The sequence below is a fragment of the Myodes glareolus genome, chromosome 22 (assembly GCF_982192425.1).
Source record: "Myodes glareolus chromosome 22, mMyoGla1.1, whole genome shotgun sequence".
NCBI classification, from domain to species: domain Eukaryota; kingdom Metazoa; phylum Chordata; class Mammalia; order Rodentia; family Cricetidae; genus Myodes; species Myodes glareolus.
Genome location: NC_142047.1, coordinates 23,742,205 through 23,765,080, shown reverse-complemented (window position 1 = coordinate 23,765,080; position 22,876 = coordinate 23,742,205). Strand labels below are relative to the sequence as shown.

The window sequence follows — 22,876 nt, the reverse complement described above, 5'->3', positions numbered from 1 at the left end:
CGTTTTGTTTTGTTTTTTTGTTATTTTTAATTCTATACCGCTGTTGAAATAGAAAATAATTAAAATATTTTTAAGATGAGTACTGCTAAAAAAATTTCCTTGTAAGGTTACAGCCCAATTCCAAAAGAGTTTCACTTTTCTTCTTTCTATTTATTATGTGCTACTGCAGAATCTAAGACAATTTACAGTTCAAACAAATTTAGAGTTGGAATATAAACATATATTAATCACATGCATACATATATAAAGAAAGAAAGCTGTAAATTTGGGGGAGGGAACACATCAATCTTTAATTTACAGAAGACTGAAAACATGCAACCGACTCTGCATCCCTGAGCTCCACAGCTCAGGAATCTTCTTCCTTCTTTTTTAAAATATTTTTATTTATTTATTATGTATACAATATTCTGTCTGTGTGTCTGCCTGAAGGCCAGAAAAGGGCATCAGATCTTATTTCAAATGGTTGAGAGCCACCATATGGTTGTTGGGAATTGAACTCAGGACCTTTGGAAGAGTAGGCAGTGGTCTGAATCGCTGAACCATCTCTCCAACCCCTCTTCTTTCTTCTTCAATAGTTATACTAACAGTGATTTTCCCAATCCCACAACATACTTCATTCAACAATATAATGTAAAATCCAAAACAATGCAATTAAGATAGCTAAAAATTGATAATTATATTCACACAAAAATGTCGCAAGTTTTAAGGTTTCAAAAGCACCACTGGACAGTTCCCTGAAAAAAAATCCTTAAAAAAATGCTCAAACATACTTGTTTGCTAATTAAAGTGGAATTTGTGGGATATTATGAAATCAGTGAGATATGACTATAGAGAAGCAGTATTACCCTGAATTGGCTCCTGTGAAAAAATTCATAAATAAAAAAAAGAATTACAAGGGCTTTTTCCCAGCCATTCAGCAAGTTGGCATTATAAAATCAGCATAACTCTCCAACTTTTAGAACAGGCCCTCTTAATTCAGCTCCCAAATAATTTCTTGTGTGTGCTGCTCAAATGTCTCCTGCAGAGGTCTGTGGAAGCACACGAATGTGACAGGGCAGCACCCCATCTTCTTTACCCCTTGTTTGACCATTCTCCAGCCTCATCACCATCTTACTGACCACAGATTCTGTTCGTTTACTATCTACATAGATTCTGTTCATTTACTATCTATCTCAACTTATTAAATGAAAGTTCTACATAGGTATTACTTTATTTAAAAATTTTTAGTTAATTTATCACTCTGTGTGTGTGTATGTGTGTGCACCCATGTGCCATAGCATGCATGTATAGACCAGATGACAATCTGCAGGAGTCATTCTCTCCTTCTACCATGTGAGTTCCAGGAATCAGTCTTGAGGGTAAGTGCCCTTACCCACTGAGCTATCTTGCTAGCCATAATCATCACTTTTGTTCAGTGCTGAGACTGGAACTTACAGCTTCACTCAAGTATTCTAACCATGGAGCTACAGTCTCAACCCCAAGAATGCCTATGTGCTTTGCCTCCTAAATATCCACATCTAAAGAAGTCTATGTGAGGGCTTTCTACTATCTGAATGAATGGTGCCTTTTCACTGCTGTATTTTAAACAATAAGGACTCAATGTAACATTAAAAAAGCATTTTAATTCACAAACATCCCAAACTGTGCTGTCTATAAAACATGGATGAAAAAGTAAACACAACTAAATAAAATAAGGACACATATGTTTTCCCTGAATATAAACCATTTGTTTCCAAAAAGTAAAAAAAGGAATTAGGAGTGGGAGACCCAGGAGGAGTTGGGGGGTGTTATAATCAAAATACATTATATGCATGCATAAAAATTCTCAATAACAAATATATCTTAAAAGAAATCAAAAGTAAAGTATGTCAAATTTTTTCAGAGCAGAACTGAAGTAAAGCTGTCACATGAACCTCATGACTCTTGCTACAAAACTAAAAGCTGCGTGGGAAGCATGTTCAAACTGTAGAACAATTTATGACTTGATACCAACAGGCAGAAAGGAAGGGCAGAATGCAGGTTAGGAGCCTTCAGTTTCCATTTCTATGAAATAAGAAATTCAGGGACTAAAATAAGCTCTGTTAACAGAAACAGAGGGGAGGTAACCAGGGCCGGCGAGGGGGAGAACAAGAGGAGACAAGGGAGGGAAAACTCAGATCAGGAGGTAAAATAAATGTAAAAATAATTAAAAACAACAAAAAGGAACTTAAGCCATCATTTCATAAGAATCCTGAATCCTGTGTGGAGTTTAGATGAGATAACCATTTTTTTTAAAGATTCTAGCTTCATGTCTTATTCCAAGAGACAACATTTTTTGTATTTTTGAACCTTCCAATTACAAGACAGGATTTCTTTATTAGAATGTCTTGGAGAAGACAATGTAAGAGATAATGTATAAACTTTATTATACTTACATACTTTTTAGAAATAATCTTTATTGCCTTGGTTTGGGAGAAAAGAAAGAATAGTTTATTAATGACAATTCTACACTATAAAGCCAACTTCAAAAGATCCATCTTTAGTGTAAATTTGCATTCTCATAACAAAATACATGAGAAACTATCTTCTGAATACATAAAGGAGACATACCTTGATGATACCTTCATTGATATGCAGAAGAATTGTACTGTCAACATTCGCAAGACTACAAAGTTGTACTCCATCAAACCTTCCATCCCAGTTGCCAATAGGGTTATCCTTGAAATGCCAAAAAGTAAACCTTTATACCTTTGTCAATAAAATATAAATATGAACACCAACATTTCTTACAAAAGTATTACCTAATATATCTTTCATAGAGAAATGTTAACTATTTTTCCCAAAAGAAAGGCTGTATTAGAAATATCTGCTAAAGTAACAACATTTTACAATAAAAGTAATAACAATCTACTTACAGCAAACACACAAAATAATGAATCAAAAGCGTTTTTCATACTTTAGTCTGCAGTAATAACACCAGCTGAGGTTTAAAGAGACATTGTCTGCAAAAGAAAATTTACTAGAAATGCATTATCTTACCCAGAAACTTCCCCTTAAAGTTAATCACACATTTGCACCCCCTGGGCACTGTGCTCACTGTATTGCTATTTGTCTTTCTATAAACAGAACAGCAGTTACTTCAGAATTCTCTTGTTATCTGTGGGTATACAAGATTTTCCTCAAAAAATGGGGATTTTCTAAGTTATTCTCTACTGTGTCACCAGCCACAGGAGTTACTAGTGAGGCACAAGCAGCTGGCCGTGAAACAACTGCTCTGAGAACCAGTGTGGAATGTTAGCGTGTCCCTGCAAACAGACAGGTGTGAGTAAAGTTGGGCTTGACGAACTTTCTTATCAAGAAGTCTAATGGGAGTGTTTGGAACTGATGCTCGCATAAATCAAACGGAGGAACAGAACTGGTGTGGAGCTGGCAGGCAAGTCTCAAGACAGCCTGCCTGGGCTAAATAAGATGACCCCCTAGGTCACCATTAAGAAGGGAGAAGACCCAAACAGTTCATGTAACATCTAAAGCCTGGGCCAAGAAACCTATAGCAAGGGGAGACTAAGTCCAAAGAATAATGGCCTTCTTTCTCCAACATTCTCTCTACCCAGTCTACAACTCCGCTGAAATACTAAACTCACATTTAAAGAATTCTTGTTCTTAATTATTAACGATTCTGAGAGACTCATGGGTCTTACTCTGGCTCTAATTTCACAAAGTGAGAGTCTGGCAAATTCTTATTTTGAACCTAACAAATGAGCCATCTTACACAATTTCTAAGTAAAAGGTAACAGAAACACACTGGAACATTCATACCCAATTATCTCTGTAGAGTATTTATGAATAAATAAAAATGATTATTAAAAATATTCACTGTGTGAGTCTGCTGCTCATATCCTCTCCTAATACACCCTGGTAAAAACAATTATGAAGGAATCTCCTTTATCCATAATGAACTTTTGCCTGTACTTTCAGTCTATGATAAAAATGTTCTCAGCTTCTTTCTTCTCATTCTCTTAAGGCCACGTTAATTCACTATGTGCACTGGAATGCATCCATTGTTAGCAAGTGTGGTTATTCAGTAATAAAATGAGTGACACAAACACAAGGGGTGACACCATATGACCTCAATTCTGAGGTACCTACAGCAGGCAAACGCCCCGTCTGTAGTTACCAGGCATGGGCAAACTGGGCAGAATTTATTTAATAGAAACAGAGCACAGCACAGGATGATGAAAAACTTCTGTAGACAGACAGTGGAGAGGCCATGATGAGAACAAACCAAATGATCTGAACTGTTAGTGTAACCATGGCTACGCTGGAACCTTTCTTATACACAGTTTGCCACAATAAGAAAACAGTTTTTAGACAGTGAAAATCCTGTGGGAATACTCTGTCAACTCAAAAAGCACTATGGTTCTTTTCCTGGGTATTTTCTATTAATAACTTTCTACACTCATTATTATTAGTTAAACTTTAGCAAATATACAAAAAGTATCAAAAGTATTTTTAAATTAAAGGAAAATACAGTATCATACAATGTATTTGGACTTGGTTAGTCAGAGAAATATCAGTTTGTTTTATTGTTTTGGTTTGGTTTTTGTTTTTGTCTACTGATCAGTTAAAATGAGGAGAATTTAAAGACTGAGAGTATTATCCCAGTTTATTAAGACACGAAAAAATGTAGTAAACGTCTTGTTTCCGCTCACATTCCTACTGTAATGTTCCTGTACCAAAGATAAACTGGAATATCTTCTTTAAAATACTGAAAATTAGCCCATTTTAAGAAGACAAAGTATTCAATTTATACCTAAATTGATAATAAAATTAATATATATATATTCACAATAATAAAACTCAAAAAATCCTTACCATGTCCACACCAACAAAATATCCTAGACTCTCTATTCCTGGCAAAACATCACAGAATATTATTGTTCCAGATTCCACACTTCCGCCAACCTCCATAGAAACTCTTGAGTTTATTTCTAAAGGGGGAGGCTCAGGCTGCACTGTATCCCCTGGAGCTGCAGAATCATTTTCCAATTCATTGTCATCATCTTTTATGGGCTCCAGCTTGTCCGATGCCACAAACACGCCACAGTCTTCATCACACTGAAAAAGCTGTTTTCCTTGATATACCCCATCAGTGAAACCTTGGCCACGACCTTTTCCCTAGTTTTCAACATTTTTTTAAAAAGAGACATAAAAAGAGTATCCATTAAAGGGATTTCAGGAAATTACTTTGGAAAAACTCTAAATTACATCCATAATATGAAATATGACTAGAAGCTGCTGTTGGGTTTAGGGTGTTTAAAGAATAAAGAAGGTGTTTCTGATGATGAAACTAACTCATAATTTCAGATCATAATTCTTTTGAGAAAGAGTGAGGATTAAATTTACAACATAGTTCTGCCATGACTTTTGTTATGAACAGACATTCATTCAGCTTTAACCAAACAGCAGCATCAGCTCCATCCATTTACTGAGAACAAACTGTAACCATCTACAGCCATCCACCGTGCAACTACTATAAGTCCTGTGTGCTCTAAGCACTTCACAGATGAGGAACAAACAGATTAGGAGAACTTGATATAGGTTAGTTAAGCACCCTGGCAACCCTGCTAGTACATACCATAACTGGCAGTCGAAGCCTAATTATTTCACTGCTTGAAAAGCCAAATCAAGAAGCAACCAATGCACGACCTCTCTCTACTCTTGAGAGTGTCCAAATGTGAACCAACAGTCAGTTCGGAATATAGAATTCTTAGATATGTTGCCAAGGCAAATAAGTTCCAAGGCAGTTTGTACATTCCAGGGATAAGCATGAGCAAACTGAAATTGCTGAAACACAATTCAAAATCTTACCTCTAAACTGTTATACTTAGTAGCATACACTAAGAACTGGGAATCCTGTAGGTACTATCACAAGATAGTTCACAATTTTTAAGTGTTTATAATTACAATTGGTAGTGTTAACTTTTAATATAGGTAACTTAAAAACTTCTAAGATATAAAGTCCAGAATAATGACTTGTAAATTTCTACTGTAAGAGATAATTTTTTAAATTTTTCAAGAATTTTCTTTATATCCTCTCTATTTATCATTAAATAAATTTTGGGGCTGAACTACAGCTCAGTGGCAGAGGGCCCTGAGGTCCATCCTGAGAATTGTACTAAAAACAAACAGAAAACATAAATCTTTTAAAGGGGAAAATATGTGCTCATGGTCTCTCACTCACACACGCGCTTGCTTTCTCATGCGCTCTCTCTCTCTCTCTCTCTCTCTCTCTCTCTCTCTCTCTCTCTCTCTCTCTGTCTCTCCCTCTGTCTCTCTCAAATATCCTATCAAACTTACCAGCAATTCTACTCCAAAGAAAATCCCTGAAACTGTCCTCTCCACTAAAAAAGATCCTCTGAAGCATACAACTCCTGGAAATTTCTCTTCCCCAGATCGCAGCTGTACCTTCACAGGGCTGCCCACGTCTACCTGGAGGCCTTTACTTAGTTGAATTCTGCTTCTAAATAGGCTGAGCCTCTCCTCACAGTTGGTAATTGCCAACAGTAACTCTGTAAATTTCTCATTGATTTCTACAACATCCTTTTCATCAACAAAGAGAACTGTGTGCGTTTGCTCTAAGATTTGTAATCCAATCTGATTTTTCTTGCCTTTTGCAGAAGGAACTCTCGAATGCCCCACAGAACGGTCTTGGATGTACTGTCCTATACTTCCTTTGGGTACTTTTAGGAGTTTCTGTGTCTGTTTGTCTGTTACACTGCATTCTTGAAGAAGCAGATAAAAAAATCCGTTCTTCCCAGGAAGGTGAAGTAACCTCTTGGCTCCATAGGTCTGAACTCATTGTGACAGTAACTTCAGAACATCAACTCACAAAAAGGAGCCACTAGCAAATCTGTCATAAGATCCCCCAAAATGAAGTTACTGGAAGTCCCAAAGCAATCTGTTAACAACCTGGTTTCCATGCTGTAAAAAGACAGCAATTCAAAGTGCCTGGCAAACAAGCAAAACAAACTTTAGACTCTATTCAATACAACCTTAAAATAAAACTAAAGATTTTTTAAAATCTCATTTGACTATATAAATATCTCCATGAGTTGAAAGACCCATATGACTTGTGTCCACTGTAACTGCATTTTTAAAGAACTCCAGCAACAAAGCATCCATAGAAACAATAACGACTTTTCCAAAATTATAAAATTAGAATCTAACAAAAACTTTGGGATTATCCTAATATACAGACCCTGAGACTTCTTCTAAACTTTACAAAGTAGCATTTCTGTCTAACTTGAATGAATAAGATACAATATTTGAGAAAACACACATAATCTTATAAATTAAAAAGGCTATTTCTAAACATGTAACTTAGAAAGTAACATATTACAGTATCACACATCTTTTATCAATTAAAAATATGACAATACTACATTCTGAAACTTTATCCAAAATTAATTAATCTATAAGCTTCATTTTGGTAATGGAACATTATCTCACTCAATTTTATTTTTTATATATTTTATTTTTATTTACATATATATGTTGTATTTCTGTGATTGTATGGCACATGTGTGTACTAAATGAACATTGTGTGTCTGTGTGTGTGTGTGTGAGAGAGAGAGAGAGAGAGAGACAGAGAGAGAGAGAGAGAGAGAATAATTAAAAAAAGGGATTCACCAATATGAAAAGGAGTAGAGGAGGGCTGTTGCAAGGGGGGATACGATGGGATTTGAGGGGTGAAAAAAAGAGGGAAGTGATGCAATTATATTTTAATTTAAAAATTTTTAACTAAAAAAACTTAAGAAAGACCATGAACAGAAGAGTAGAAAATGATTGCCAGTCATTCATCTGAAGGAAGACAAATAATCAAACTTGTGGCAGCTAATATTGATTATCAACTCGTTTAGCTTGAGAAGACATCAGATGAGCAAAGCACACTCTGTCTGTGTCCACACAGGAGATGACTCTCCCTAAATGTGATTGGTATCATCCTGTAGGCTGTTGCTCAGGTGGAGTAAATGGGAAGAAGGTAGGGTCAGATTGCACAGGCATCTCCTGGGGTCCTGACCACCATAGTGTGTGCTGCTTAGCAGGGCTATGCCCTCCCACACGATGGGCTAAGATTGGCAGACTCATCAAAATAAAAACACTTACTACTAATATCTTTCTTTTATGTATTTGTCATGGTGTCAGGAAGTCTGTTTAAAAGTATTCATACCAGGCATAGGGCTACTGAGGACTATTGCATAAAGTCTACAAGGACTTGGTGAACGAACCAAGTGATGACCGGATACTTGAAAGAAATCCCACACCAGCTCAGAAATGAGAAATAAATAGTTATTTATTTAGGGATAAACTCACAAATCAGAATTCTCTGCTTGAACGGTGGACATAGATCGAACCCAGCAATCCAACAATCGAAACGAGCCGCTAGTAAAAAGGAGGGAAAAGGGGCCTGAAGCAGGCTCTGCATCAGCATACACAATATGAGAGGCCACAGCCAGTAGGCAGGTAACCACAAGCTGCAAGCCTTCCTAGAGCAAGGACTTTAATCAGATGGAGATATGGAGTAGAGGCTGTTGTAAGCAGAACCATAAGCAGACGAGATTGTGTAACCTTAGTCTTTATGTGGCAATGAGACTACGGGGAACTGAGCTGCCAGGCCTCTAGTAGAGGATGCTATGAATGTGGCCCAGAAAAAGGTTAAACTTAAAGCATTTGAAATTTTTGGTGTTTTTTGTTTGCTTGTTAAGTTGGTTTTTGGTAACCTGATAGGCTAGTTCTAGAGTGTGAACTCCGTAAATAATGCCATGTTTTAGTGTTAACACATTGGAAATGTCTAGGAGAGACTATTTTGCAGTGGGCAGTAAGGAACTTGTCTGTCTACACTGTTCACAGCCTGTGACTTGTTTGCGACTGAGTTTAAAGGGGTTTAATAAACTTGGTGGTAGAAGTTTCCAACAGAAAGGCCTTGGTGCGGGAGAATTGAATGTATTCTGTCAATCATGTTTTAAATAAACGCTGATTGGCCAGGCAGGAGGTATAGGTGGGAAAACCAGATAGGAAGTGGAAATGATGCAAGGAGAGCAGGAGAATTCTGGGAAGGAGGAAGCTAATTCCCCCGACTCCTGCCCAGATCACCAAAGCAGCAGGATGTGAGCTGCCCCACTGAAAAAGGTACTGAGCCACATGGCTAACATAGATCAGAAAAATGGGTTAATCAAGATGTGAGAGTTAGCCAGTAATAAGCCTGACCTAATGGGCCAATCAGCATTATAACTTACAGAGATTTCAGTGTGTTTTTACTTTGGGACTAAACAGCTGGTGGGGGGGGGCGGGCAGGACAGAAACACAGACAAGCAGGCCCTCTCATGTTACAGGCTTTGTTATTGGTAGTTGCTGGTAACTAGGTCTACAGTGAACTCAGCATTAAGCAGCAATTATAAGTTGTGCAGTTTGCTGGCAAAACCCATTTGATGTTGGAGACAAGGAAATTGTGGTGGATGACCAGATTAAGATTTTAAAAATAAGCCATGCATTTTCATTTGTAAGGGAAAAATATCTCTAGGGCATCATAGGAATTATCATTATTATTATTATATAATTACATATAATATATAATAATTACATAATAATAGGTATTACTATAATATTATTAGTATTAGTCCCTACCTATTGCTTTTGAGAATGTAAAAATTCATTTTGGGAAGAGAATTCTCCATGGTGTCCTAATCACACAAGCCATGAGAGAGTTTCCCTGCATTCTGACACCTAGGCCCTAAGGGGCTCCTACAACTGCCTTCCCAGAGCCTGCCTGCTCCACAACTTGGGGATAGACTTTGCCATAATCTGTGATGCTGCTTCTGCAGGCACACAGAATGCAAATTATTCATGAAAGCCTTGACATGCATTTAAAGGAAAAGCAGACACTGTGTGCCGTGATCTGAATAAACATCAGCAATCTATGAAGGCCAGAGATGAAGCTATGAGGGTGAAGCCAGAGATGGGACAGAAACCCTAGGAGATGGTCAGAAAGGAAAGGAATATGTCACCAAAATAGAGCACAGCTACAAACAGTAAGCAGGGCTAGTTCACACATGTTAAAAAGGCTATATGCATCACAACTGCCAGGCCGGTAGAGTAGATTCTGTCCTTCTGGTGCAATATGCCATGGGTGTAGGCCGTGAATATAAAGGGCCTGATGTTTGCCCTGCTATCTTTCAGTCTTTTTCTATCTCCATTGCTGCTTTGTGGGACCCAAATCTACCGCCTTTGCATGGCAGTATTTATTTTATTACACTGTCTTACAGGTGTGCTAATGATTCTTAAATTGTGTGTAAATTGTTTTATAAGTGCTCCCTCGGGTGGGATCACTTCTCTGTTCTGTCATTCCTGCCCTCTCTGGAATGTGTGGGTCTTTGTGTGTAACCTGGTCAAAGTGGCACAACAGAAATCTCCCACAGTGCGCCTGTTTCCTTTAGACAGTAGGGCAGTCAATCATTTATCCACACCTTGCGGAGGTGACATCTTATGGTGTTGGATCTCTCTCCATACTTCCCTCTCTAAGGCCCATGGATTCATCTTGAGCCAGAGACTCTGGTTTGATTTCCAGGGGAATGGATTTGTAATGTTAAAATTTGAGAACATAAAATCAAATGTTTCTCCTTATTATGTTTGTGCAGTATGCTACACAACTCTATGTCTTTTTCCATTGTGTATATATAGCATTCCACATGTGTCTATGTCCTTAAAAATAGGATGCTTTTAGTTGGAAACAACTTCTGTGAAATATCCAATTTTTGTGGGGTGGCTCCAGGCTCTCAAATCTGGCTGGGCCTCCTGATCAGAGCTCAACATGTTGCCTCTGGGTTGACCTCTCTACTGCCTCCTTGGCCCTGAGCTCAGTCCAAAAGGCCACTTCCTTGTCTTTCAGACCATGAGCTGCCTGTGTTGGGACTCCAATCTGCAGGTACCCTTCCTTCTGGTCATATTCTGGCCAATGGGGCAGCCCTTCTCCATTAGGGTTCCTGTGAACAAAATAAAAAGAGAAAGTCACCAAATCAGCTACTCTGTCCCCATGGTCCTCAGAGATATGCAAGAATGCCCTGGCTTATCTTTGCCAAGAAACCAGTAACTCTTCCACAGATGGACAAATCTCTACTTCCTGAGATCTCTCTCTCTCTCTCTCTCTCTCTCTCTCTCTCTCTCTCCTCTCTCAAATCTTGTTATGATTTAAATCTTACATTTTCTGTAAATCCTGCTATGTTACAGATTGATACTATATGGGAGCTGGTGGAATAGAGGGTGGGGAATAGTTGGAAAAACCAGATCACGAAGGCTTTGAATAGTGCTGGGTTCCATTCTTCACATCGCAGCTTCCTGAGGACTACTGGTGCCTTCCTTACATTGTGGCAGTGGCATGGCTGCATGCACAGCACCAGAGTGGTAGCTGAAAAGCTACATCCTGAACCGCAGACAGAGAGACTGCATCTGACATGGACTTTTGAACCCTCAAAGATTTTGTTGGAGGAGTGACTTACTTCTTCCAACAAGACCACACCTCCAAATCCTTCTAATCTAAGCACATGGTGACTGAGCATTCAACTATATGAGCTTATGGGGGTACATTTTTCTACCCATATATTAATATAAGCATTACTTTATTAATTTATACTCAGAACCCAAGAGATGACACAGAGTCTGCAGGCAGCAAGACCTCAGGAAGAGAATGCATTTCCAAGCTTTTCGGAGCCCATGTCTGTCAACAGATTCCTGGATGCTTGAAAAGGAGATTTAGGATTTTAATGTTTCTCTCTCAGATTCTGGACTTGCTTCGGTTTGAATTTTCCCATTCCTCTATTGAGAATAGGAATGTTTGCCTATTGTCCTTGCATCTTGAAAATTTGTTACTTTTTTATTTGTGTTGTTTCTCATAGCAGAGGTTTACCTGAGCCTAGGAAGTCTTTGCACTTGGACATCAAAGCAATGTTAAAAGTGTTAAGTTAGGAATTTGTGAGGATTAGTTTTTGTGATTGTACATGAATTTCTGGGGATTGTGGGCAGGTTATAATTTAGAGCTTAATACTACCCAGAAGCTCATGGATGGAGGCCTTTATCCTCACCGGATGGTGCCATTGGGGCATGACAGAAAGGTAATAAAGAAAGGCTTACTGGAGGAGGAGGATCACAGCTGACTCGCCTGAGGATAGTGTTAGGATCCTGGCCTTTTGCTCCCTTTCACAAACATCAGGAGGTAAGGTGCTTTGCCCTACATATGATCCCCACATGGTGCTCTCTTCTGACAGTAGGGCTCATGGGCACTAGGATCAAAGTTTGAAACCTCTCCATCTGAGCCCAAGTTCAGATTCTCTCCTCATGCTGAAGTACCACAAATCATCCAGCGGCACACCAGGTTAGCCCAGCTCTCACTGAACCGCTTAGATCCCAGGGTTAGAAGGACGACCACTGAAACTCTAGAAAACTACTTCCTCCTCCTTAGGACCCAAGGCGCTACACCTTCAGGTCCGGCAATATTGCTCCCAGCCTTACCCATTCCGAGCAAAGTTGGCCCAGAATTTCATCACCATTTTGCTGAGACTGATCTCCTCTTCTGAGGCACCATCTGTGGGGAAAAAAGATATAAAATTAACCTACCTAACTTAAGGTGTGGTTAATGAGCTAAAAATTAACCTACTTAACCTAAGATGTGGTTGATGAGCTGCAACATCATCGCAATCTGAGTACCTTTAATAAATGTAGTCTTGAGTATGAACACATCGGGCTGAATGTGCCTGATAGGTCCTATGATCCTAATCCCTGAAGATACATGGAGTCAGGCCTGGTTAATATTTGAAGGGGAGAAATGCACTCTTGACCTTTATTACATATTCACTGAGCAAATTCTGCCTTTTAAGAAGATCTTTGTGAGTGCACCTTTGATTTAAAGTTAAGAAGAATATATCAGATGCCCTAAGCCTTTCTCTCTCATACTGACCTGTTTGGCATCCATCTCCCTTGGAGTCCAATGACAACAAGACTCAGTTTCCCCAGTTTTACCACCAGAGTTGCTGCCCTTAGGTCTGTTCTCAACCTCCTACATATACACCTCTTCATAGACTCTGAAAATAATCATAACTGGGAGCTGCCCAGAGACACTGGTGTGCCATGAGGGACATACCATAGGTCACACGTTAAATGCAATTGTTGAAAAGTAAGCTATTAAAGACTTTGTGAAAGGTTCACTAAATATCATATCTTTAAGCGTATTTAAATTTACAGTATATATTAGATAGCTAGATAGGTAGGAACATGATAAGCTTTATTCAAAGTTAGAAAATTTTCTAACTCTTCCCTTACTCATATTCTAGTACTTATGGGAGGCAAATCAAATACTGGCATTCTTGCCCTAAAGGGCCAGTGGGTGACTACAGCGGTATGAATAAAAATGGTCCCCAAAGAGAATAGCACTGCTAGGCAGTGTGGTGTTGTTTGAGGAGGTGTGTCACTGTGGGGATGGGCTTTGAGGTCTTTTTTGTTAAAGTTTCCCTCAGTGTGACTGCCAGTTGACTTCCTGTTGCCTGCAAGATGTAGCACTCTCAGCTCCGGCACCATGTCTGCCTGCACACCAACCGCCATGCTCTCGGTCATGATTATAGTGGACTGAACCTCTGAAACAGTAAGTGAGCCACCCCAATCAATTTTTTCCTTATAAAAGTTTCTGTGGTGATGGTGTCTCTCCACAGCAACCGAGACAGTGACCTTCTAATTCTCTTATTGGTGTCACAGCAGGATTCTGAGAATGACTGTGGCTGGGGACAGATTAACACAGTCCCATTGTGTGTATTAAAGTAGGAAAATGGCTGGGGACTGTCCTACAGCTGAGCCCCATTGTAAAGCATCAGGAACATCATTTTAAAAGGAGACACTTGCTCAAGGCCATTAAGCAAAAATCTAAACCCAGGTCTCAGATCACCAAGGCCACAACCAGCAAACAGACTTTACCTTTTAAAAACGGGGCGCCCAATACAGAGAAGAGATCATCACCATGGTCTCCTTTCACTGTCTTGGGTCTCTTTTCTGACACAAAGCTTGGCCGATATTGAAACTCATACATGTAGGTAGGGGCTCCAGCATCTGAGGAGACATGGATTCATGCACAGGTCACATTTCCAGACACACACCTGGATAGTGTCAGGGACTTAGGCCCTGCAGTTAACATCACTCTTTAGCTTCAGAGGAAATAGCTTTAGGAAGTCCCAGTGATTTGCTTAGGTTTGCACAGCTGGTCGATGTAGTCCTAGGATTTGAGGAAGATGCTTACGGAACGAACAGTGAATGGATCCACACATGCAGCGACTGAATGGGATGAGTGTCAGTCACAACACATGTGTATTGCTTTCTAGAAGATCTAGAACCTCATAGTTGCATCCTGCCTAGCTCTGGGCATTCGAAGAGTTTCTCAGCTCTTCCGAGGCATAAGGAAATGAAGACACATAAATAAGATTCTATGCTGAGATAGAATGATCTGTCTCTTGTGTTTCATGACACCTCCAACTTCATTGGTAGCCCAAGGGTAGGGTCTTTTTTTAAAAGATTTTTTAGACTATATATATTCTGATGACAGTTTCCCTCTAACCCCTTCCTGATGCTCACCACCAAACCAAATGCACAGCATCTCTTTAGAAAGCAAACATACAAGCAAACAATCAGGCAAACAAACCCAAACAGAACAGGCCAAATAAACGAGCAGGAAAGAACAAGAGCCAAAGGAAAATACACAAGAAACACATACAGACACAGAGACACTCCACACATACAGAAATTCTGTACAAACACAAAATTGGGAACAGCAAAAATAGCCAGACAAAACATTATGAGGGCAAAATATCTCCCCCAATACCATTGAGTTAGTTTGGTCTCTGTCATCTACAGCTGGGCATGGTGACTGCTCTTAAGAGTTGATTCCATACCTTCTGAGACTGTTGGGAAAAACTCAGTTTTTCTTTGTGGGTGGTTGTGAATTAGAGACAGCTTCTTGGCTAGAGAAGCATGACTGTGTCCATGTCCTCTCTCAGCACCAGAACCCCATCTGACCTAGACCCGTGCAGCCCCTGTGCTGCACAGTCTCCGTGAGTTCACATGTGCATCAAGGCTGTTGTGTCCAGAGGCCTTGTTTCCTTGGCCTCCTCCATCCCTTCTGGCTCTTATGGTCTTTCTGCCTCCTCTGTACCAGTTTTCTCTGATCCTTGAGGTGAGGAATTCGATGCGGACATCCCATTTAGGGCTGCGTGTTCCAAGGGCTCTCACTCACTGCATATTGTCTAATTGTGCTCTCTGTATCTGCTCCCATGTACTGCAGGAGGGAGCGTCTCTGATGATGGCTAGGGAAGGCGCTTATCTCTGTCATCAAGGGTCGTTTTATTGCTCTGTTCCTTTAGCAGAACAGTATATTTGGTTTTCCCCTAAGTCCATGGCCTATAAGTGGGGGTAAAATCGAAGTACCAGGGCAAGGCAAATTTGTGTTTCCTCCAAATTCTTTCCTCCTCTCCACTGACTCCTCTCTTACCAACAAAGAAGACCTGTTCAAGGGTCAAGATGTCACTATTTTGCTTATAGGGTCAATGGAGGCACCAATCTTTGCTCCTCATGTACGAGCCCATAACCTCCAGCCTGGGAGTTTCAAGACAATGGTGTAATATCAGATACCCACATATTAGATGAAGTAGGGAAATTCAAAATCCTAACAAAGTGTAAATTTACCTGAAAACACTCCTACTCTATTAGAAGACATATATATGCAGACATAATATAATTATAATTATAAATACGTATACTTATATACACCTTTATAATTTGTAATTCTGTTTTATCATCCATATACTTCATACATGGATTGGAGGTATTTTTTTTATATTACATTAAATAATATTTTTTTTTTTATTTTTTGAGACAGGGTTTTTCTGTAGCTTCAGAGCCTGTCCTGGAACTAGCTCTTGTAGACCAGGCTGGCCTTGAACTCATAAAGGTCCCCTGGCCTCTGCTTCTTGAGTGCCGGGATTAACGGTATGTGCCACCACTGCCCGGCTACATCTCATTCCTTTGTGCTATAATTTGTCCATCGCAAGAAGTGATGATGACAGCACATGTCATCACAACACAGGATGGGGAATATTTTAATTAACTCACAACTCTGTCACCATAGCTTTAGGCAAACCTGTGGCTCTGCCATCCCCTTAGGAAACAGTTTCCAAGGTCAAGTAGAAGTTCCTGGAAAGACAGTAAACCTCGCCTTTGTGAAGATGTGGAGACAGATTTATCCTATGTAGTGCAAGGTTTTAACAGAGAGTTATGCTAATGATTATATCTGAGATTACTCCTCAATTAGAGTTAAAATAAACTTTCATTCAATGATATAATTTTTTACATAAGAGACATAAAGTGTGTGTTCATTAAGGGGTAGAGTCATAAAGTAACAATGTTATCAGAGGAGACAGGAAGCATGTGGGAGCATATGGCCATATTATCAAAGTTACACTTCCCCAGCTTCCTGTGCGCTGTTAGAATTACACTGGGGTCAGTGAAACGACTCACAGCTGGATTCCTGAGTCCAGTTCCCAGAATTTCTATGGTGGAACAAGAGAACTGAGTCCCACTCTGACCTTCACATTGACATGGTGGCATGGGCACATGGCAAACACACAGGTACAAATAGACATAATTTATCTGTAAAAGCAGAATGGTAGATGTAGGATTTATAGTAGACACAAAGCAGAAGTCTTCAGCAGAGCCATAGCCCCAAATTAGAAAAAACCAAAGGCATACCCCTTCAGAACAGCAGAAAACCACAAAGAAGGGCACCCAAAGAAGAAGAAAAAATTATAAAAACAACCATAACGGAACCACCAAAAGAGCACCTGTGAGTCTTTATCTTTAACGTGGATTCTGAACTAAAGAAGATGAGGTGAATGGGTTTTTAAACATGCCTTACCAACTGGTTTACCTTAAATGAAATAAAAGTTAAAAGAGAAAGAAAGAATGGATGCAATGTGAAAGGAAAACTAAATAAGAGGAATAGAAGCAATGGTTGTATTAGAGCACACAGTCTGAGATAAAAAACAAATGAGTTGGATCTGGTGACTCGTACCCATACTCAACGAACTCTGGAAGTTGAGGCAGGAGAATTGCTGTAAATTTGAGACACCCCCAATCACAAGTAGAAGTCATAAAGGAATAACAATAATTCTGTCCATGGGAAACAGTAGCTTAGACTGAAGACCAGCACCATGAACAACAAGAGAAACAGACAAGTGGATTAATAGGAAATCAAACAATTCTTCACAGAAAGAAACCAATAGCAGGATGCAAAGGCAACTGTTGGGAGAGAAAGCTCTTTGTGATCCTTCCATGTGACTTATGTTGATTCAAAGACCATATGAACAATTCAAACACGCAATAGCAATAAACAAATAAATAAATTCAAAATGAACAAAAGGGGCCAGAGTCCTGAAGTAGTATCTTTCAATAGGAGACGTATATATATGAAAATAGATAGCAGATTTTTTTTTCTAAGGTGCAGGACATCAGTAGATCCTAGAAGCTGGCTAGGTTTCCAGTACCAGGTATGATTTCACTCCTGATGAGTGGACCTTACGTTCAATTAGACAGCTGTTGGCTGCCATTGACAAGCGAGTGCCTTGGGCACCTTTATGTGTGCCATGCGATACTGGTAGCTTTCATGATTCTTAGGTGGTTAGAGACAGCGTATCTGGGAGAAGAAGGAAGGAGAAAAGGGAGGGAGAAAGTGATGCAACCTTTTTCAATTTAAAACATTAAAAATACTAAAGAAAAGGAAAGTAGATAGGTGAAAAGTTATTATCTTATTGGATATTTGAAAACATCCAAATTAAAATCATAATGAAAGTCTTTCCCCATGATCCAAATCGGTTTTATTGAGAAGTGAAAGTAGAAAATTATAGTAAATATGTTTAGAAAAGAGAATTCTTTAAATACTGCTGGGGTGAAGGAACAGTGGTGTGGTACTGTACCACAAATAATAAAAACCAAGGAACAGATATAGGGGTTCAAGCTTAAAATCAGAAAAGCAAACCAAGCCACTGGAGAGTTTTTACCTCTACAAAGGGGTGATCCTGGCCTCAGCATGACTGTAGACTGCAATGTTCTCCACCAAAACTCAGAGTTCAATGAGCTCTTATCTCCTCCTGCCTTATATACCTCTCTCTGTCCAGCCATATTTCTCCTGTCTCCACCTCCCTAGGCCTGGGATTAAAGGCATGTGACTCCTGAGACCAGGGAGCACCTTTGTGTGAGTTTTATTTTTCTTTTTAGAGAGATTTAATCTCATGTAGCCCAGTGTGTCCTTGAGTCCTGGAACAAAATGTGTGTGCCATCACTCCCTGGCCTCTAATGGCTTAGCTCTGCACTCTGATATTCAGGCAAGCTTTATTTATTAAATGCAAATAAAATATCACTGTGTGGGGGCGCCTAAGAGACTGAGAGCAGAGTCACAATATGACCCAGCAGGGTCATACTGGGTGTTTACTTTAAATATTTGGGAACACATTTCTGAGATGTACGCTCATTGCAGCACCACACATTACAATCAAGTGTAGCTAGTGGAGTGTAGCATGAATTCTGATTGGTCTTAATACTAAAACTGTGAAGTCAATTATTAGGAGGTGAAGCTGAGAGACCAGAGAATCAGAGCAACATCCCTATAGTGTTCTTACTTCTACCAGTGCTCAGACCGAAGGGACAATCCTGTCTCTGCGGACCCTCAGACTGCAGACTCAGACTGAATCTCCAGAATGCAACTGAGCTCCTGTCTCTTCCCACCTTATATTCCTCTCTCTGTCCAGCTGTATCCCTTCCTGTCTCCACCTCCCTAGTGCTGGGATTAAAGGTGTGTGACTTCCAAGTCCTGGGTTTAAATGTGTGATCCATCACCTCCTGGATCTGTTTCTCTTTTAGACTGGCTCGATCTTGTGCAGACCTTGAATTCACAGATATCTGTCTGCCTCTGTCTCCTAAATCCTGGGATTAAAGGTGTGTGCCACCTTTGCCTGGTCTCTATGGTTAACACTGCACTCTGATCCTTGGGAAAGCTTTACTTGTTAGATTACAAACAAAATATCACCACAATGGCGTGCCCTTTAATGTTAAGAAGGAAACTGTTACTTTTACAGTGTGGGGTGAATCAGAGGGCATGATGCCATGTTAAATAGCTGAACATAGAAAGATAAATTACATGTGTTGCTGCTTATTGTAGATTCTAGATCACTAGCAAGCATACAGACGAAACTTGGGGTAAAGGGGTTGGAGATCAATGAATGAGGAAGATGAACGAAAAGAGGAATAAAAGAATCAGGCAGGAAGGAATCCTTTGTCTTATTAGTTTCCCAACCCTCAGTTTCATATATATGAAAGATAAAATCATGCATTTAAGAATAGCTGAGAGAAAATTTCAAGTCTTCTCACTGTAGAAAATGTTAAGGATTTGAAGAAATGTGTGTGTTAATCAGCAGTTTAGTTTATTAGGCATTGCATAATCAAGCAGAAAAATGTGTGCACCATAAGTTGGAAGGTGAAATTTATCAATTCACAATTTAAGAAATGATAGAAAGTTTCTCTCTTTCAAAATATGTCATTGTGCTATATTCTCCATTCTTTCTTCATTCCTGCAGTTTCTCATAGGTAACTGCAACTTCAGAAAGGAATGCTGGAAAGTCATCTTAGCCTCGCAGAAGGAGCAGTTTTGGCAGATGTAATTGGTACCTTTGACAGTTGGTTCCAGCAACTTAGTTAAATTTAAAAATGCTTAGACAACTCGCAAGTCACACTTTTGTGTTTGTGGGAGTGTTTCCGGAGACAATTAGATCACTATGGCTAACGTTTTTAACTATTGTTGCATTCAAGCTCTAACACACTATTGGCTAGGAAAGTGTGGCCTGTTGGTAGGAGGCAGGTCACTGGGGCCATACTCATAAATGACCCGGACTATGCTTGTTGCTGTTCCATACAGCTTCAATACTCACATGCCCCCATGATGCGAGCTGATCAAACTTTCTCAACATCACAGGCTGAACATTCTGAGGCTCTGAATTAAAGTAAAGCCTCCTCCCCTTAAATTTTGACATGTCATTTTTTTTGTTGTTGTTAGGAAGTGAGAGAAGTAACAACCACACCTTCTTACTAATTGCCTATTTCTGGGCCGGCCAGCCTGATATGCACATAAAACAGCAACAGGACTTGCCTGGGCCGTTTTCTGGCCACTAGAAACATCTGTGCTCATGTTTGCAGCAGATAAAGGCATCATAGACCTAATACTCCCTGAGGGAGAGCTCTTACCCAATGAGAGGTGGATACATACCGCTCTTTAGCTGCTGAGAGAGAAAAGTCCTCAGAAAAACATTGGGCTGTGTGTATCTAAGGTGGTCACATGCTAGGCTCTCTAGGTTGACCCCTATCCTGTCTAAGTATCACTTCACCTCTCTACAGTGTGCTGTGGGACAATCTCCTAGACTAAACTGCCTGTGACCAACTTTCTCATAGACTCCTACTGGCAAAAGTGAAACTAAAGATCACAGGACATAGGGAACCTGCTTTTGAGGCCTGATCGTCAGCAGATTTCATAACTGACTAGTTCAAGAGGTGGGTGAGTTGGAGGCCTAGCTGGTGAGCCTGTATCCTCCTCCCATGCAACACCTGGGACTGAGACTCACCTCTGTGATGACGGGACACAATCACAGACGGGACACCAAACATCACATCTCCCATTAAGTCCTGGAGAAGGTCTTTCCTTCTGATGGGGTTGTCTGCCCCTGATATATACTTCTCAATGACAGCTGGAATCAGACTCTCAGAGATGTTCTAAAAGGACCAGAAATTGATCAGAAAAGCATTTCTGAGAAAGGGAATGAAAAAGACATGGCTCATGAGTCTTGATGGTCAGAAACTTTCTCTTTATCAGAGCCGAGACCATTCAGAGACCTACAGATAGTAGGGGCCCATGTGTCAGAAGGGCAAAGCACTCAATATTAGTAAATATTGTGGGGCCCACCTGTCTGCTTTGCCTCCCAAAAATTACCTACAGAAGTCTTGGGTCTCTAAGCCCTAGATAACTGGGTTTTGCTGAAAATAGCCTCCATCTTTTGCCAGCTTTCCAAAGGAATCTTTTACTCAACAATATATCCTGGAAATACTGGAATTTTTAAACAACAAACAACAAATGAGGTTTTTTTGCATTATACTAAAGCATGCAGAGTAGAAAACGGGGGCTGAAACACAGATATAGGCACTTTTAGCCACGGAGTTAGCGTGTGTTTGGACGCAAAACCCACAGTTCTTTGCTTCTCAGCTGAGTCCCACAGTTCACTTACAAGGATCGGGTAAGAGTGCCAAAGAAGGGAAGCGATCTTCTTCTCATCCAGTTCGTCTTCGGAAAGTGGAAAGCCTATCATCTGTTAAACACAATGGTTAATATTTGTGAATCGTGTGGAATTAACAGGAAGAAACAAAAAGGTCGACTATCCAAACCAATACAGAAGGAAATTCCTTTACCAGGCTTTGTTAGGTGTGAAATTTCATGTTTGAAGAAATAACCTATGAAAAAATTGAGATTATATCTAGAAATATATGCAGTACAGGAGAGTGCACATACCACATATATTGCATATATTAGATGTTATAGATAGAAATCTATACTATATATAGTTTATGTAATACAAACACACACTAATCCTTCAGAGAATGAGTGGTATTTAGGTTAGGACAGTGTTAGAAGTTCAGGGAGGATACAAGCCCTGACCTACAGCTCAAGTGTCTATGGAAGCCAGAGTCGAGTCAACCATAGGGCTGGATTTCTTTGATGACCTGTGCACTCCTTTTGCAGGTAGACATGCAGAACTCCAACTCCTACTCCTTAGCTGCCCCTTTTCACTCCATCTGCACCACTGTCCTCTCCACAGACCCTCCCAGCCTGGAAATTTAGACTCCTTAAGGAAAGAGGGTGTCTAGGGAGAGGGTTTTTCAGGTCTGTAGTTCCCAGAAGGCAGTTGGGCCATGCTGGAGAATCTTCCTAAGGAAGTATGACAGTGGTGACAGTTTCTCAAGTCTGGTTGGAGACTGTGACCAGAGAGAGCACGTAGGATCAAAGAGGTAGGTTATGTGGACTGAGGCTCTATTGGTACCACTAAGAGTCCTATATGGTCTCACCATAGGCATGCTCCAGCCAAATTCTTTCTTGGTGATGCCCACAATGTAGGGCACAGTATTGAAGTTCTTCTCAGCCAGTATCTCTTCTGGTGCCTTTGGCAGCACCACTCCATCAATCACAGCTTGAAGCAAAAAGTAGCTCTAGCGAAGAGAACAATGCAACATCTGTGATTACCCTTCCTCGGCTACCATCAGACTCCACTTTTGGTGCGGGAGAATTATCTGTATTCTGTCAATCATGTATTTTAATAAAACACTGATTGGCCAGGCAGGAAGTATAGGTGGGTCAACCAGACAGGAAGTAGAGGTGGGGCGATGAGAACAGGAATATTCTGGGAAGCAGGAAGCTCCCTCTGCCATTCTTGCCCAGACCACTGAAGAAGCAACATGTGAGCTGATAGCTGGAAAAGGTACCAAGCCATATGGCTAACACAGAGTAGAATTATGGGTTACCATAAGATGTAAGAATTAGTTAATAAGAAGACTGAGCTAATGGGCCAATCAGTTTATAACCTAACGTAGACTCTGTGATTTCTTTGGGACTTGCCATCTGTGGGGTACTGGGTGGGACAGAAACCCCAACAAGCCAGCCCTCATGCTACAATGGCGCCCACTGGATAACTGAATCCACAGAAAGCTTGAGAAAACTGGAAAA

General features: G+C 40.1%; 2 protein-coding genes across 2 annotated transcripts in view; both read right to left on the bottom strand.

The window, feature by feature from the left end:
- Positions 1-8,178, bottom strand: part of LOC146890295 (ubiquitin carboxyl-terminal hydrolase CYLD-like) — a 43,648-nt gene extending 35,470 nt beyond the window's left edge. Inside the window, 5 exon segments of the mRNA XM_087900431.1 lie at positions 1,198-1,207; positions 2,601-2,697; positions 4,852-5,154; positions 6,337-6,780; positions 6,782-8,178. Coding sequence (XP_087756557.1) covers positions 1,198-1,207; positions 2,601-2,697; positions 4,852-5,154; positions 6,337-6,780; positions 6,782-6,838 — 911 coding nt within the window. The 5' untranslated portion in view covers positions 6,839-8,178.
- Positions 8,179-8,314: 136 nt separating this feature from the next.
- The window catches only part of LOC125397964 (liver carboxylesterase 1-like), a 30,224-nt gene continuing 15,662 nt past the window's right edge, over positions 8,315-22,876 (bottom strand). The window contains exons 9-14 of the mRNA XM_087900429.1: positions 22,222-22,362; positions 21,387-21,467; positions 20,730-20,877; positions 13,993-14,124; positions 12,541-12,613; positions 8,315-11,018 (exon numbers count right to left, since the gene is read on the bottom strand). Coding sequence (XP_087756555.1) covers positions 10,835-11,018; positions 12,541-12,613; positions 13,993-14,124; positions 20,730-20,877; positions 21,387-21,467; positions 22,222-22,362 — 759 coding nt within the window. The 3' untranslated portion in view covers positions 8,315-10,834. The remainder of the gene's footprint in view (positions 11,019-12,540; positions 12,614-13,992; positions 14,125-20,729; positions 20,878-21,386; positions 21,468-22,221; positions 22,363-22,876) is intronic.